At 47.7% G+C, this 16,167-nt stretch overlaps 1 protein-coding gene across 1 annotated transcript; it reads right to left on the bottom strand.

Annotated features, from left to right (window-relative positions):
• Positions 1-7,417: 7,417 nt before the first annotated feature.
• On the bottom strand, positions 7,418-15,731 carry MED10 (mediator complex subunit 10). The gene is made up of 4 exons (XM_058564377.1): positions 15,559-15,731; positions 14,179-14,262; positions 10,877-10,979; positions 7,418-8,077 (listed from the first exon to the last, which is right to left on the bottom strand). Exons 1-4 carry the CDS (start codon positions 15,678-15,680, stop codon positions 7,979-7,981), a joined length of 408 nt encoding a protein of 135 aa, XP_058420360.1. The 5' UTR covers positions 15,681-15,731; the 3' UTR covers positions 7,418-7,978.
• Positions 15,732-16,167: the final 436 nt, after the last annotated feature.

Genomic DNA, 16,167 nt, shown 5'->3' with positions numbered 1-16,167 from the left:
GCCACATGCACACCTCAGCTCATGGCCCCTTCCTCCGTCTTCAAGCCCAGAGGCACAGTGTAGCATCTAATTGTCTGTCTGTCTGTCTGTCTCATTCTCTCCCTTCTGCTTCCGTCCTCACATCTCCTTCATGCTGCGTCCTCTTGTAAAGACCATGGTGATGACATTGGGCCCACCTGGATCATCCAGGATAACCTCACATCTCAAGAACTTTACCTCAATCTGCAAAGTCCCCTTAGCTGTGTAAGGTAACAGTCATGGACTCCAGGGATTAAGAGGTAGATGTCTTTGCGGGCCATTATTCTGCCAACCACAGCTGGATATGATGGGTCAAGGGTGTAAGAGATAATCATGAAGAGAGAGTGTAATAAAGGAAATCTGGAAATAGGGAGTGGGAAACATGACAGTGAGAGTAAAGTGAGAGGAGCACTGAACATAAAGACGTTGCTCAAGAGCTTTATACTTAGCTAATTGCTGCTATAACGTTAAGAATGAAGTCACATGGCTGGATTTTTTCTAAAGGGCTTCTCAGTACAGATGAATGATCTAATTGCAAATAATACAGTCATGTACGTCTTATACAATAAACAGAACTTTAGGTATTTCATTAGACATATTGCCTCTGCTGCTGCTGGTTGCTTTGATGAACCACACCTCCCAGAACTCGTGCCCTTGTCTCGGGGCTAGCTTTGGCCAAGGGGACATCAACCAGCAAGACGTGAGCAGGAACTTGCACACTGGGGTGTGTCCTTTTGGATCCATCACTCTTGGGACCCTCCCTGTCAGAAGCCAGCATCCACACCGTGAGAAGCCCAACCTCACCACTAAGAAATGGCAAGTGGAGGTGAACCGAGGATCCAGCCAACAGCCCCAGCTCCCAGCCACAGCCAGCACCACCTTGCGAGCCATGTGTGTGAGCCACCTTGGAAGTGGACCCTCTAGCCTGAGATGAGCTGCCTCAGGTGAGGGTTCTGGGGTGCACAAGCTGTCCCCACTGAGCCCTGTCGAAATCAGAGTCCTGAGCAAATAAGTGATGGTTGTTATTTTGGGCCACTAAGGTTTCTTTGGGGGGTCTGGGGGAGGGAGGGGTGAGGAATTGGGTGTTATGCAAAAAGAAATAACAGGAATGACCTCTGTCTTTTCTTTTCTCCTTTCTTTTTTTCCTATACATCTATCTCTCATTAAATAGCGTATTAGTTAGCCATTGCTAGGTAACAAATTATCCCTAAAATTAGGGGCTTAAAACAACAAAAACTTATTGTCTCAAAGAGTCTGTGGATCAGGAATCCAGGCAGGGCTTAGCTGGGTATCTCTGGCCCAGGGTCTCTACCAGGCTGTAGTCAAGGTGTTGGCCAGGCCCGTCATCCAAGGCTCCATGGGGAAGGGTCCACTTCCAAACTCATGCACATGGCTATGGTGGGATTCAGGTCCACTGGCTTTTGGCCAGAGACTACAGTCTCTTGCCACATGGGCCTCTCTGTAGGGCAGCTCCCAGCGTGGTAGTCGATGGCCTTGTTGAATACGGACACCCTGCCAATCTAAACCAGTCAGGCTATGGGTAAGAGAAATCATCTTCTATCTTATCTTTATTTTGGTTTTGTCACAATGGTTTCACCCTTACCTTAATACAGAACTATTTGCTTTTTCATTTTTATCTAAGAAACATAAGTATGAACATTTAAATATTTTTGTTAAAAATCAATGAAATCTAGTTTTGGGATGCAATAATCCAACGATAATGCATGCCATGTAATAAGGTTATTCTGTACTTAGTATAGCTCTGGACCAAAATGGTATTAGAATAGATTCCTAGAAACTACAATAAATTGGATGCAGAGTATTTTAGAGCCAAATAAAATGAACATATGGCTGTACCCTTTGAGGGCAAGCAACACTCTTTCTATAACAGTAGGAAATAGTTATCACATATCTGGATCTTTTTGGAGACAACTGCAACTTGGCCAGAGGCTGTGCTGAGGCCCTGGAAAGGAAAGAGGCGGACATGAGAAAGCCCCACCATACCAATCAAAGGACATCAGCTCAGCCGGGCAAGACCCCAGCAAAGGCAAAGCTAATGGACCAGAGGGCCCTGCAAACAGCCTACTCTCAACAGATCCCAATTAGGCTAAGGACAGAGGGAATAAAAGGCAGTGCAAGGCCATTTGGGACCCAGGTCTCTTCCGGTGTTGGAGTATGCTGGGTGGTCTGGGAACACCACTTCACACCCATCCCCATTCAGCTACTGAGCTCACAGCCAGCCGACCAGAACTGCTTTTGATGGTGCCTGACCATTTTCTTAGTCTCGTGAGCTCTACCTACTGTTAAAGTTAGAGTATGGATGTGGGGTCTGGGCAACACCCAGAACTTTCCTCCTGTGGGGAGAGAACTGTCCTTTCCAGGGTCCAATGCAATTGTGACACTTGACTTCCGCCCTGTCACAAAATCACTTTGTGCCATTTCTCTCGGCCACTGCTAGATCTGTGCATGATTCCTCAAATACCTAGACTTGCTTGTGTCACATAGTTTGACTGCTCACTAATTGTTCAGTGACTAATAAGCACCCATTATATGTCAGGCGCTGTAGTAAGTCCTAGGGCGTAGGAATGAACAGGCTGGTGTGATCCAGGCTCTTAGGGAGATTGCAAACTTGAAGGTTAAGATTTCCTCTGTAACTCTCAGCATCTTTGATACTTACCGAATGTCAAAGGAGAGAAACAAACACACCAGTGCTGGCCGAGGTCTCAGAGAAGGCAAGCTATGGAAGTGCCTCTACATCGCAATCTGAAGGATAAGTACATGTGGCCAGGGAAAGAGGTGACACTTGAGGGAAGGTACGTGCGAAGGCACATGTGTGCTAGGTGGGGAAAGCCAAAGACTAGTGTGGCTGGAGTGAAAACAGCCAGGAGATGGGGCATTTAGCAGGCTCGGTGACGGCTTCCACACAAGGGCAGAAGTGTCAAGGGAGGGAAAGGGGGCGAGGATGAAGCACCTGGAGAGAAGGAGGTGCCCCTTGCTGAGGGGAGACGTTTGGGTGCGAAAGATGTTGAGTCCAGCCTCAAGGATGTTATACTGGAGGCAGTTGGGGGCCAAGTGGAAAGAAGCAGGAAGTTGAGTTACGGACGTGTAGGACTCACTTAGGAAAGACGTGTGGGCCAGGATACAAACCTGGGAATCTTGGCACAAGATTGTAACTGGAGCGAAGAGACAGACAAGCTTGCCCAGAGAAGGGGTACAAGGAGAGCCAGCGCCCAGAGGAACTAACATTGAATGCTCAAGTGGAGCATTTAGAAGTCAAGGGAAGAGAGGATTCTAGTGCAGCAGCCCTGGTGGAATGGGGCCTAGAATCAGCATTTTCAGCTAGTGGGCAGAGGGCCTTGGAGAAACTCTCAGTCAGATTTGTGTATTGCTTAGATCGCTGTGCACCCTTAATTAACATCTATTGAACAAACTTGTCTTTTAATTAAGGTTATCTTGATCTTGCTCTATCAATGCATACAGATCTTCATTCTTTCATTTTTTAATCATTGCATAGTACTCCACCAAATGAATAAACCATAATTTACCTAAGCTATTGTTGATGAACATTCAACTTTTGCCTTTTTTCTTTGCTTTTTTTCCCCCGTTATAAACAACGTAACATGAACACCTGTCTGTTCTTCTACGATGCTTTTTTCCTTATTTGTGTGAGAGCTTTCTGCACAGCAGATAGCTCTTTGTCATATGTATAATAAGTATTTTCCCTAGTTTTTTGTCTTTTGAGTTTATGATGCTTTTTAACCTTACATTAGAAGGTTTTTTTAATCTTTATGTAGCTTGGGGTTTTTTAACATTTATATAGCCAAATATATCCATCTTTTCCTTTGTAACTTCTTAGGTTTGTAGCACTTAAAAAGGACACCTGCCCCCTCACACACCCGACTCTTTAAAGAATCAAGGGCTATACGTTCTGTCAGTCCCTCTGGATCAACGGCACTCTGTCACTTGGACGGATGGCTCAGTTCTGCAGAGGTGAGAGAAAGGGAGCAGAGCGGGCTCACCTGGCTGTGCAGGGTCACCACGTGACCTTGTTAGCAGCCAGCATCTGCATCGTCATTAATGATAGTAACGCTTCAACAAGGCATTCACATATAGTATTTTATTTGATAAGAACGTAACGAAGAATTATCTGGGGACATTACTGATATTCCCCATAGATGAACATCTGCCTTTGTAACTAACACCTGGTTATTTCAGGGCTTGTGGGCAACAGAAAAGGAGTATCACAATCCTAAACATGTGCAAATCCCATGATTCCACTTCCAGGAACTTATTCTGAATAATAATTGGACAAGTGGAGGAAAGGGTATGAACAGAGATAATTATTTCCTGGTAGATAGATAGATACCATGTAGACACAGAACAGGGATTGACGAGCTGAGTGGCAGAGGCAGGAGGGCCGAGCGGGACCTGTGACTGTGTGGGTGCCAGCCCAGCTCCAACCCTTGTTGGCTGGGTGACCTAAGCATGTTACCCAACCTCTCTGTGCCTCAGGCTCCTCATCTGTAAACCACCCCACTGGCTTACAGTGGGGACTGAGCCAACACACGTAAAGTGCTTAAACCGTGTCTGGTGTATAAATCACAACAAATAAGTGTCCGCTGTTAATACATTAAAGGAACACTAAGCATTAGAAATTATTATATAGGAGGAAGTTGACTGATGCCCAGATTTTCATGGTATCGTTTTTTAAAAAAGCAGGTTACCAACTCAAGTTCATAGGAATAATTCTAAATTTGTTTGTTTGTGTGTGTGGACAAAAATGTCCAGGCGGATAAAGACACAATACTAACAATGAGGGCAGCAACAGTGGTGCTTTTCTTAGCAACATTTTCCTGAGTTTTCTGTAATGAACACATCTGATTGTGAACCCAAAGAGATAAAGTGACATTCTACTTCTGCATAAAGGTGGGGCTTCATTTCTGTTTTCTTAACCACAGAGGCAGTGTAGATAACCCAGAAGAGTGACTTGGAGCTCAGGCCCCACGTCTGCAGCAGGACCTGCCTCGTGGTGGGACAGCGATGTAGCTGTGATTTGAAAATCACTGGGCTTTCAGGTGGGTGGGTGGGTGGGTGGGTTGATCTGTGTTTTGAGGAAGGGGGAAGAGGAGAAGAGTTCAAATTCGCAGGAGGAATTGGCAACCAAATGGGTGGCAATGAGTAGGGGCGACGTAGAGAGCAGCAGCCAATCAAAACATTTGCTATTGCTCCAGGATGACTCCGATAATTATTGTTTTAACTGAAATGAGGCCCTTGAGAGGAGGGGTCAAAGGGCCAAGGGCAGGAGAGTGAGTTCAGCTGTGTGTATGCTGAGTCTGAGGTGCAGTCTTGGATCTTCCGGTGAAGAAGTCTAAAAGACAGTGGAAAGTTACAACCAATATCAGGCCTTCATCGTGAGTTCACAAGAAGGCTGCTGGGGACCCTTCAATGCTCCTTTGAACTCACAAAAGTAACACAGTGTCCGTTCTGAGCTAAGAAGATTGCTCAGTAACCTAAAGAGGACTTGAAAGTGATTGGCACTTGCAATGATGACAGGTACAGTGGAAAATGGAGACCAAGCCAGGAACTTAGGGAGACGGTAACATGATGTCACAGCCTCGTGTGCCGTAATACCTATTCATTCTTTGGGGATCCACTGTGGTGGCGACCGCAAACACACTTAGGAGAGTTGTTTAAGAGCTCCAAGGCCGTCCACCCATATACACGAACTTGTACTGAAAAGGAGATCAGTGAATGTTCCAGAGTGACATCTGTTGCAGCTACATTAGCCCCTGCTGGGCCCAAGTCAGCAGACCCACCATGCTGTGGGGCCTTGCATAATCATTCACTACCAGACAAGCACCTCCACTAATTGATGGCGGCCCATTCTTCCCAAGGTCAGGTACCCATATCAAATGGCCCAAGGCCGCCCACGATTCCCAGGCCCAGGATATGCAGAACAGTGCTCCTCCGCCAGCTACATTCTGGTGTTTCAGAACCCAGAGATGGGAATTATGGACACCTTTGGACCCACCAGGCATCAACGCAGAGGCGAATGGAAATATACCTTTCAAGCCTGAGGAGGAGTAGACCTAACCCTGGGAGTCAAGACAATGTTTTAAGACGGAGAGTGATGGTCTAGAGCAATTGGGCTACTGTCTCAACTGCAAAATGATGTCTTTTACCGAAGCAATGTAATGTAGTGCTGAGAACAGGCGCTCTGGACCAAGTCGGCCTGTGTTTAACTGCAGCTGTTACACGTTCGCTGTGGGACTCTGGGCACGCTCTTCAGCACCCCAGTGCCCCAGTCTGCGGCTCTGTAACGTAAAGACGATAACAGTTCCTACAGCTCAGGGGACTGGTGAGGACCAACGAGTTGACTCATGAGAATGGCATCTGGGAAGGGCTCAGTGAGCCATGCCCCTCACAGGGGCCCTTGGCAGCAGCTAACAGTTAGGGTAGTTAGAGGCAGGAAAACCAAGCCAGGAGAGCAACCGCTGCCCCCAGGACCTTCTGGACTGGGGGCATCCTCATCTAGAAGTAACCGTGTCGCCGGGATGGTGTTCGTCTCTGGAGCAGTTTTGGAAAGAAGAGAACTGCTAACAAAGAGGAAGTATTCCTAAGGGACCTGGTCCCCAACTCCTAGCAAATAAGACTCCCTTGGGGGCACACACAAGGTCCCCCATCCCAGCAGAAGTGGGTCAGCAGAGAATGCTGAAGGCTGGACTCTGCCCTCCCTTCACTAAACCACACCTGCAGCCTCATGTGACACAGACACTGAAGCCCACACACTACACTGTTACACACGATGAGATGGAGGTTCTCAGATCTAAGCCAGTCCAGAATCACTGGGGAAGCAAATCAACAATGCAGGGTCCTGGACCCCAGCCTAATGCCCCAGCAAGGTCTGAATGGGGCCCACCTTGCTAATAAATGAATCTGGTCATTCTGATGCAGGTGGTCTGCAGATGTAATAAATGAGTCTGGTCATTCTGATGCAGGTGGTCTGCTGATGACCCCTGAGAAACGCTGCACTCGGGCCTGCGTGCAACTCCAAGTGCAACCAGAGATCACAGACACATTGCCTGGACCTGCTGAGTCAGAACATGCCCGAGATCAGAAGTCCCACGCAATCCGTCAGCACACTGCAGGCTGACACACATGGGACTGCGAGCTTTCATCAAGTGTCAACACATCTGCCTTCTTCTGTGTTTGTCACATCCTCCGTGACACAGGTCACAGGGAAACCAGATCTCTGCATTCTGCTTTAGCTTCTCCTGCCTCAACACCTGGAGAACAAATTTTATGAATATTACTCACATATTCATATGTGACTGTTTACAAGATACACTGTACTATACTGTAAAAATGTTCTAAAAATAATTACTCGGAATAAGTCATATAAGTACTTAAAAACTTTATTATATGCTTAGGTCTAATTGAAATCCACGTAAACACAGTGAACACATTCTCTATGCACTATCCTTGAAAATATAAAATACAAAACCAATTTAAAGTAATTCTCATATTAAACCAGTTTTTTTATTTTTAATTTTTTTTTTTCGGCTTTGACTTCATAATAAAATGGAACAGAAAGAGTACATAAAAAGAAAACTATTAGGTAGAACTTTTAACAGCTTTCCGTTTACCTATCATAGTTAATAATCCCAACACTACTTTGCCGTGGAGAATCAAACGCATCGCACTCAACGATGTGCGATCACCAGCCATCTGAAAACTTGAGGATCAAACAGACGCACATCAGGAACAGAGAGGAGAGCTGGCGGCACAGCCCCACCAGCCCCCCAGGCCCCGCCAGCCCCCGAGTCCAGTGACGAGGACAGGGTGGCTGGAGGACGGGCCCAGAGCAGCGGCACTGGCGCCGCTCACAGTCACAGGCTGCCTGAGGGTCACGGCGATCCACACGGGGCTAGGAGGGTCTTCAGACAGAGAGAGGATGAAGTTAGGCAGGGGGGTGGTCCTCCCCTCGGATGCTTCGATACTTAGCCATGTCTTCTGGAAATACTTTAGAAAGCTCTTGAATCAACAGGCTTTTAAATTTCTAAGAAGAAAAATAAACATTGTGAAAATATCTTTCAGATCCATCACCCAAGTTAAAGACGACCTCGGCCCCCAAAGCCTCAAACTCAAAAGACGGCAACCGAGCTTTCCCTTCTCGCGAGCAGGCATGTTCCTCTGCGGCCTGCTCACCTCCCAGAAATGGGATACTCAGCAAACCAGATGAAAATAAGTGTTCGCAATTACGTTACAGGTACAGCGAGAACTACCTGAAAGAGGAATACACATTCAAATACAACTTCTTCCCTCTGGCTTCAAATTAAAAAAGCCCCTCTTGTAAGGAGCTAGCCACACAGGTGGAAATGATGTTTGCAAACAGCACACCTAAGTAATCGAAATCGTCAAATATTTAATTAAGCAATTATTAACTCAAACCACATCAAACGCACTGTGTGCAAACAGCTCCATCAAAGCTTTCAGAGCACCTGGAAACCTGTCTCCTCCACACGCCACGGCTTCTCGATCTGACTTATCAGCATCACATTTGTTTTAATCCAATCTTAAAAGCAGCTAAATATCTGCCAGCATCTCATAACCTTTTCTTACAAACTATACTAAAAAGAAACACTGTGGATTTAAGCATGAAGATATACTTACAGAAGTTAAAAGCACACTCTCAAAGGAGAGCTGCACTCTAACACTACGGTAACTATTTAAGATATAACTTTTGGGAGTTCAAATACACGGCCCACTGGGCAAACAAAGGCCACAGAACTGGGCCGTGAGACTTGCACAGCTCTCAGACAAGAGAAAATGACCAAGCGGCAACAGATGCAAACTGAAGATAAACCTCTGCACTGCCCAAAGGCACTGGAGGTGAACGGAAGTGGGGACGAACAGGAGCATATCACACACGAACCACGACTCTGCTCACAGAGAGGGGACTTCCACTGGACAATACAACTCACTCACAGAACAGCCAAAACGATCCCAGTTTGCTGTTCATTAAAAGCTGTATTATGTCCTAAGGGTGACGCTGAGTCCAACAGCAACTCAATCCCAAATCAGAAATGAAGCTGTGGGCACCACACTAACAATCACAGCAACCGCCAGCTCCAGGACACGCTCCCTATCATCAGTACAATCACCAGAAGGGATGCTGAGAAGCCCTACGTCCCCAGGGCAGCACATGACAGGCACATCACTGTCGTTCTGACTGAGCGGCTCCCCTGGCTACTTGTACTCGGCCAGAGCGACCTCTGAGCCCTAAGAGGTCACTGTGTGGCCGTCCCTGCACACATCAGACAATGACTGGGCACACCTGTGGGCGCTGGGCATCCGCAGGCACAGAACACTTGTGCCCCCTGAGATCTGGGAGCTTAAGCCACAGCAGAGGAGACAGAACAAATAGAGAAAAAGAAAAGAGAAAAGTGACTCCTCATCAGTGCTCTCAAGGAAAGAACTTAGGAAAGGCTGGTCTGCAAGGCCTCACTGAGGTGGTGAGATGTGCTGAGCCCAAAGGACAGTCAGTGTGCGTGTGCCAAGAGAAGGCACAGAGTTCCAGACAGAGGACGCGGCATGAAGACAAGAGGAAGGAGAGGGGTTTGGTGAATTCCAGAAACAGAAACAAGGTCATTGTGGCCACTGGAATGAAGTCTAGGGGCAGAGAGGCAGCAGAGCTCCCTGTCTGAGGCCAACAGAAATGGGAGGCCGTTAAAGGGAGGGCACCCTCCAGTGAAGAGAAAAACCACAAATTCCCCCAATCTGAACCACATTTGAGTCAATGTAAGTAAGAAAAAAGACTACAGACAGTCCCTGACTTATGATGGTTCAACATTACGACTGTTCAACATTATGATGGTGTGAAAGCAAAATGCATTCAGCAGAAACCATACTTCGAATTTTGAATTTTGATCTTTTCCCAGGCTAGTGATATGCGGTCTGATCCTCTCTCATGATGCTGGGCGGCGTCAGCGAGCTCAGCTCCCAGTCAGCCCCGCAACGAGGGTGAACAACCGATACACTGACAGCCATGCTGTATCCGTACAACTGTCCTGTTTCTCACTTTCAGTACAGGATTCAATAAATCACGTGAGATCTTCAACACTTCATTATAAAACAAGCATTGTGTGAAACGATTTTGCCCAACTGTAGACTAACGTCCTGAGCACCTTAAGGCAGGCTAGGCTAGGGTAAGCTAAGACGTTCATTCAGTAGGTTAGGTGTATTAAATGCATTTCTGCCTTATACTGTTTTCAACTTATGATGGGACATAACCTAATCATTAATTCGAGGAAGATCTGTACATATTTCATGTTCAAGAGGCAGAGAGTTTTTTAGATCTCATCAAAGTAAACAAAGAGTAAGTTCTCTGCAGAGAACTGCATGACTGGGGATGTGGTACGAAGGAGACTGGAGTCAGAAGCTGGAGACATCACTGGAGAAAGAGAAGAGAATCAAGACTCAAGAATCCTCTAAACCAGAGAACCATAATTACAGGAAAAGGCCTAACAGAAGGAATCAGAAAGCATCAATGTGCAAACTTGAGATACTGAAGTCTTAAAAACGAAAACAATCACAGTTAGCCAATGACAACTAACAATCACAAAAATTAACCTGGACTCTCCTAAAAGTAAGGCTACCACTTTGTTACATTTTCTATGCTACCACATGGCTCATTGATATTTAACTTTATTTACTACCTATTACACAATTCATAATCTCCACCATGTAATGTTATGAAATAGCTGATGTTTTACCAAGTACAGAAAAGAATGACAAAGTCTATCAGCAGAACAGCTTTGTAGCTCCTTGTGTTCTGACATTCTTATAAGAGCCTTACCTTCATCGTGTCAATCTTGCCTTTAACTTGCTCATTTTTTGCTAGAGCCCTCTCCAGGCACTCTTTGGTGTAGAGTTGGGGGTTTCGACCTTGATCTATATATCTGGAAACATGAAACATCTCAATTAACATTCTCACGGGTGACACCTATTCTCACAGTCTTCTTATGGGGGAAAAAAAGGTAGCCATACACGACTTCACATGGCCCTGTTTACACAAAACTGTGTCAAAAACCAAGTGAATCAAGATTCTCTCATTTACACAAATATACATAATTTGATCTCATATTACTTCTAATAATATGAATAACTCATGAAATCAAGTAATGATCACTTACAAACCAAGCAAGCTTCACAGCCATACTACATTTTTAGCATGTGTGCTTTTAAGTTTTTTGTTTTTTTTTTAATTTTTTTCCCCCCAAAGCCCCAGTAGATAGTTGTATGTCATAGCTGCACATCCTTCTAGTTCCTGCATGTGGGACATGGCCTCAGCATGGCCTGAGAAGCGGTGCGATGGTGCGCGCCCGGGATCCGAACCTGGGCCACCAGCAGCGGAGCGTGCGCACTTAACCGTTAAGCCACGGGCCGGTCCCAGCATGTGTGCTTTTAAAAGGCTTTATGGCCACTATCTTTTGATCCTCAAGGCAACCCTTAAGGTCAGGCAGCTCCTGACAAGAGAGAACTAAGCGTGGGCCAGGGCTTCAGCCTGAGCGACACGGGGGAGCCCACCAAGATGCAGCCTCCATTCCAGGTCCACCCCCTCACTTGGTAAACCCTCTGTGGAGGAGCCTCGGGCTGCTGGAGGGGAAGGAGCGGGCGCTGAGAGCAGGAGAGCCCCATCGCTGCCTGCCCCAAGATTATTTTACAAACCGATCCAAGCTTTAAAAAGGGGGAGGGACTCCGACTAACATTGTACCAAATACACCTAAGTAACTGAAATTTAAGAGAGAGTCTCTCCAAATATTTCTAAACAGTTATAAAACTGCTTCTTGACATTTTCAACACTTGTACCTAAAATGTCTCCATTATCCCCAAGATTTCATTAAGCATATTGCCTAGATGAATATCCACGTATTTTACCAATAGGCCACCTGACTACTTCTGTACCCTGAAGACCTAAATTGAATTATTACAAAGAAACAAAAACTACCGCCACCACCCTAAATCAAATTAATTCTTTTTTTACTGAAGCAGAGGATACATAATCACTTCAAATTAGACACCGTTAAGTTACAGTTAATGGCATAAAAACTGGTCTTTCATTATGACAGCAAAAAAATAATAAATCACAAGTTCTAGAAATTCCATTTTATTGCAATGTTTTTGAAATGATGGAATGAAAGAAGCAAAAGTATGGTTAATTTTAAACAAAATCCATCCATTTCTAGGAAAAAAAAAAACCTGACAGGCTCAAGTGTCAAATAAACTGGTTTCAAGAGCAACATCACTCGGACTGGCTCTTCCTCTAAGACCCAAGAGTCGGCTTCCACTTCTGCCAGCACACCAACCCCAAGCAACGGATAGAAGGGCCAAGGTTGACCTTTTGATCGCTGCAGACACAGTCAGTGTCTGAACGTGTGTGCTGCAAAGCCCACCGTGGACCTGGAAATTCCTACCTCGTGCAAATCCACCGACAATCTGCAATAAACTTTCCGCATCTGCTGCTTACTTGCGCTCACGCGCCGCCTCATTCCTGATACCCCACATGAATCTCGACGGCCCTTCTGCCCCCGGCAGGCTGTGTGGGCCGAGGTTTCACTGCCCGCTGTCCTTACGTCATCTTTCCCATCCGTCCTGCTGTAACTCGCCCCACTTCGAAGACTCGAGTAGTAACTTGGCATCTGTCAATATATCCATCTGTACACTCACAACCAGAACAGCATATGAGGACACTGCAGTGAAGGCAAATCAGCCTCCACATTCCTGCACTGCACAGGCAGGCAGCCCACATCCAGGAGCCTGGAGCCGTAACACGCACGAGACCTGCCCTCCCACGTGAGGCCGGAGAACTCAGTGGGGCTGAGAACAGGCAGAGAACACGCGACACCACGGCCAGCAGGTGAGAACAGAGCCGAGACCCCAAACACTGCTGTCTCTGTGTCCTGTCTTTGAGCACAGCCGCTGAGCTGTGTTGTACTAGGATTTGTACCTCTGAGCTTCCTGGACGTGAACAACGACAACTTTTCCCTTTATTGTTCAAGAAAATCTAGTGATTTACATTTTCAGTTTTACTGCAAAAAGTACTAGAATTCTCTTGCTGTGCCAAGCCAGCTCCGGGAGGGAGAGGCTGCTTGGCACAGAGAAATGGCCCCGGTCAAGGAGGACAAGTCCAGGATTTTAGTCTCAACTCTGACACTGACCAGCTAAACAACCCACTGCAGCTACTCATCAGTTCTTTCACCTGTCAATCCAGGTGTGATAAAACCTGGATTGACAAAAAACTAAGTGTATTTCCTGGAGGCTTTCTCTCGACCGTGACTGCGACAGGTGCACATAAGTCCCCGGTGGAAGACAGGGAACAGCCTCCCCAAACTTGGCCTAAGAATCTTTTTTTTTTGTCTCAACAGAGCAGATATTCTCATCTCCCAGACCCAGCGTGCCCAGGGCAGTCTGTGAGACACCAGACCAGATTACTTCTCAGGTCGTTTCTGGCTGTAATTATTATTTTTTTTTAATTTATAATATAGCCCATGTAAGACTTTTTACTTCTCAAGAAAAAAAGGAAGTTATGTGGCTGTCCTTGTCTAAGCAGGACTCTGAGGGCTTATGGTGTTTTTCACATATTTAATAAGCATTTATTCACATCTAACTCTTTTTCAACAATACAATATTGAGGGCTGTTTTTTTTTAACTTTTTAATCCCATTAGACATAGGCTCCACAAGAGCAAGTATTTCTGTCGTCTTCACTGGCATATCCCCAGCACCTAGGCCATGCCTGCCACATGGCAGACACTTAAATACTGGGGGTTGAGAGGCCAGCCCGGTGGTGTAGTGGTTAAGTTCATGTGCTCTGCTTCGGCGACCCAGGGTTTGCAGGTTCGGATCCAAGGTGCATACCTACACAGCGCTTATCAAGCCATGCTATGGCAGGCATCCCACACATAAAGTAGAGGAAGATGGGCATGGATGTTAGCCCAGGGCCAATCTTCCTCAGCAAAAAGAGGAGGATTGGCAACAGATGTGCGCTCAGGGCTAATCTTCCTCACCAAGGAAAAAAAAAAATTCTGGGGGTTGAGGGGGTCATTACACCACAATTAAACAAGAATTATACCCAAATGAATATCAAGAATGGTACTTACTCAAAAACTTCTAAAGGTACAGTAATATCATGAAGTTGCTGCCTGCACTTATCAATATCCTGTAAGCCAGTAACGATAAAATTCCTGCAGGAAAAAGCAACAACGAGAGTATTTGGTTAATTCAGGTGCCAACATTAGCACCACCCACCTGGCAATCAGGGCTCCACACAGGTGCTCCTCACACATGCACAGGTTACACACAGCTCACAGCTCTTTGGTTAGCCACAGAATTCCTCGGAAAGCTTTGGAGTTATAGAATACCCTCAGATATTTGTTGGTTTTCTTTCTAAACTAGAAATTGCCAATACTGAGGGGCAGGGACCAACCCCTTTGAGAAGCTGATGAAAAATACCAACCTTCTCTCAAAAACAATTACCCTGATGTGCATGTGATTTTGTGTGCGATTTCAGGGAACATATGGAGCAGTGGACTCCAGCTAAGAATCCATCCTCAGTCTGGGGGGAACAAAGCCGTCGCTGCCTGGTTTAATTTCAGCTCCCCTCCGGAGCCTTCCTAGACCACCTGGCTAGTTGCACAGCACTGGTCACGCAATTATGTTTGTATGTCATGTCCCCTATAAAGCTTGTGAGCCCCTCCCCAGAGCATTCTATTTGTGTGTTTACCTTCTGTCCATCCCAGGGCCTAAAACCATAGCCACCATAGGCTGTTGCCACAAAAAATAATAAATGTTCTGTGGCCTTTGTCACCACCACCCTCCCCCAACTGCTCCACATTCAGGCCTACAGCAACAGGTTTTGGAGCCCTCGCCTTCCTGGGGCCCACTTTAGCCACTCCCGCTGAAGCCCGCCTCCCCTCTGGGGACAGGGGCTGAACTCCCCAGAAGGGCTCTGGAGGAAACGCTGGGAGGGGGTCACACGAGCTCGGGGAGAGGCTCAGATAATGAAGCAGGACTCTCACTGATGGGGCCCCAGAAACGGAAACTGTATTGTCCGGTCATGATAACGTCTCCAAATGGGCCCTCAAAAAAAGGTCCCAGCAAGACAAAGCGGGAAGGAGGCGGGAGGGCAACAGGCGGCAGCTTCGATCCCGCCCTCAGAGCGCCTGGAGTGGATGGGAGGGGACCGGGGGGCCAGGCCCAGAGGAGGCGGGGGAGAGGCTGCGGCTCTCGGCCCTGCCCTGACTCCCCATCCCGGCTCCCCGACCCCGGCCCCCCATCCTGCTCCCCATCCGAGCTCCCCATCCCGGCTCCCCCATCCCGGCTCCCCCATCCCGGCTCCCCGACCCCGGCTCTCTGACCCCGGCTCCCCATCCCGGCTCCCCATCCCGGCTCCCTCATCCCGGCTCCCCCATCCCGGCTCCCCGGCAGACGCTGCCCGGCCAACCCCGGGGAGACGCCGGCGCACTCGGGCCGCCACTCACAGCTTCTGGTTGAGCCCGGCCTGACTGCTGGGCTGGAAGTCGCTGACGATGATGCCGAGCTGCCGGATGTTCTCCACGAACTTCTCCAAGTGCTCCTCCAGGTGGTCGAACTTCTCCGCCATGGCTCCGAAGCCAGCACCGCCACGGGAGCGATCCTGCTCCGCCGCTTCCTGCTTCCGCTCGGGCCCGCCGCCACTTCCGTTTCCTCTGGAACGGGTGGCGGGGCCTGAACGGTGAGGCGGGGCTGGCCTAGGGGGCGTGGTCCGGACCCTGGAGCAACACCTGGGGGCGGGGCTTGAGTTCGGGGCGGGGCTGGCGTCAGCTCGGCCCCGCCCCAGCAGCCCTCAGCCGTCCAGGAGAGCGGACCGCCAGCTCTTGGTCTGCAGGTCTCGCCTGCTTGCTCTGAGGGCCCCAAAGAGCCAGCGGTGGGGACCTGCGAGACCCTGCTCTGCCTCCACTGGCCCTGGGCAAGTTCTCTAGCTCTGAACCTCTGTTCTCGTCCTTAAAATCCGGGTAATAATTCTTGACAGCTACCTGGGGTTACAGGAGATAATACCGGTACAGGGGGAAGCAAGCAGGCAGTGCTTGGAAAGAGTATCTTGTCCCCAC

The sequence above is a fragment of the Diceros bicornis genome, chromosome 20 (genome assembly GCF_020826845.1).
Source record: "Diceros bicornis minor isolate mBicDic1 chromosome 20, mDicBic1.mat.cur, whole genome shotgun sequence".
Lineage (NCBI taxonomy): Eukaryota > Metazoa > Chordata > Mammalia > Perissodactyla > Rhinocerotidae > Diceros > Diceros bicornis.
This window is presented reverse-complemented; position numbering and strand designations above follow the sequence as displayed.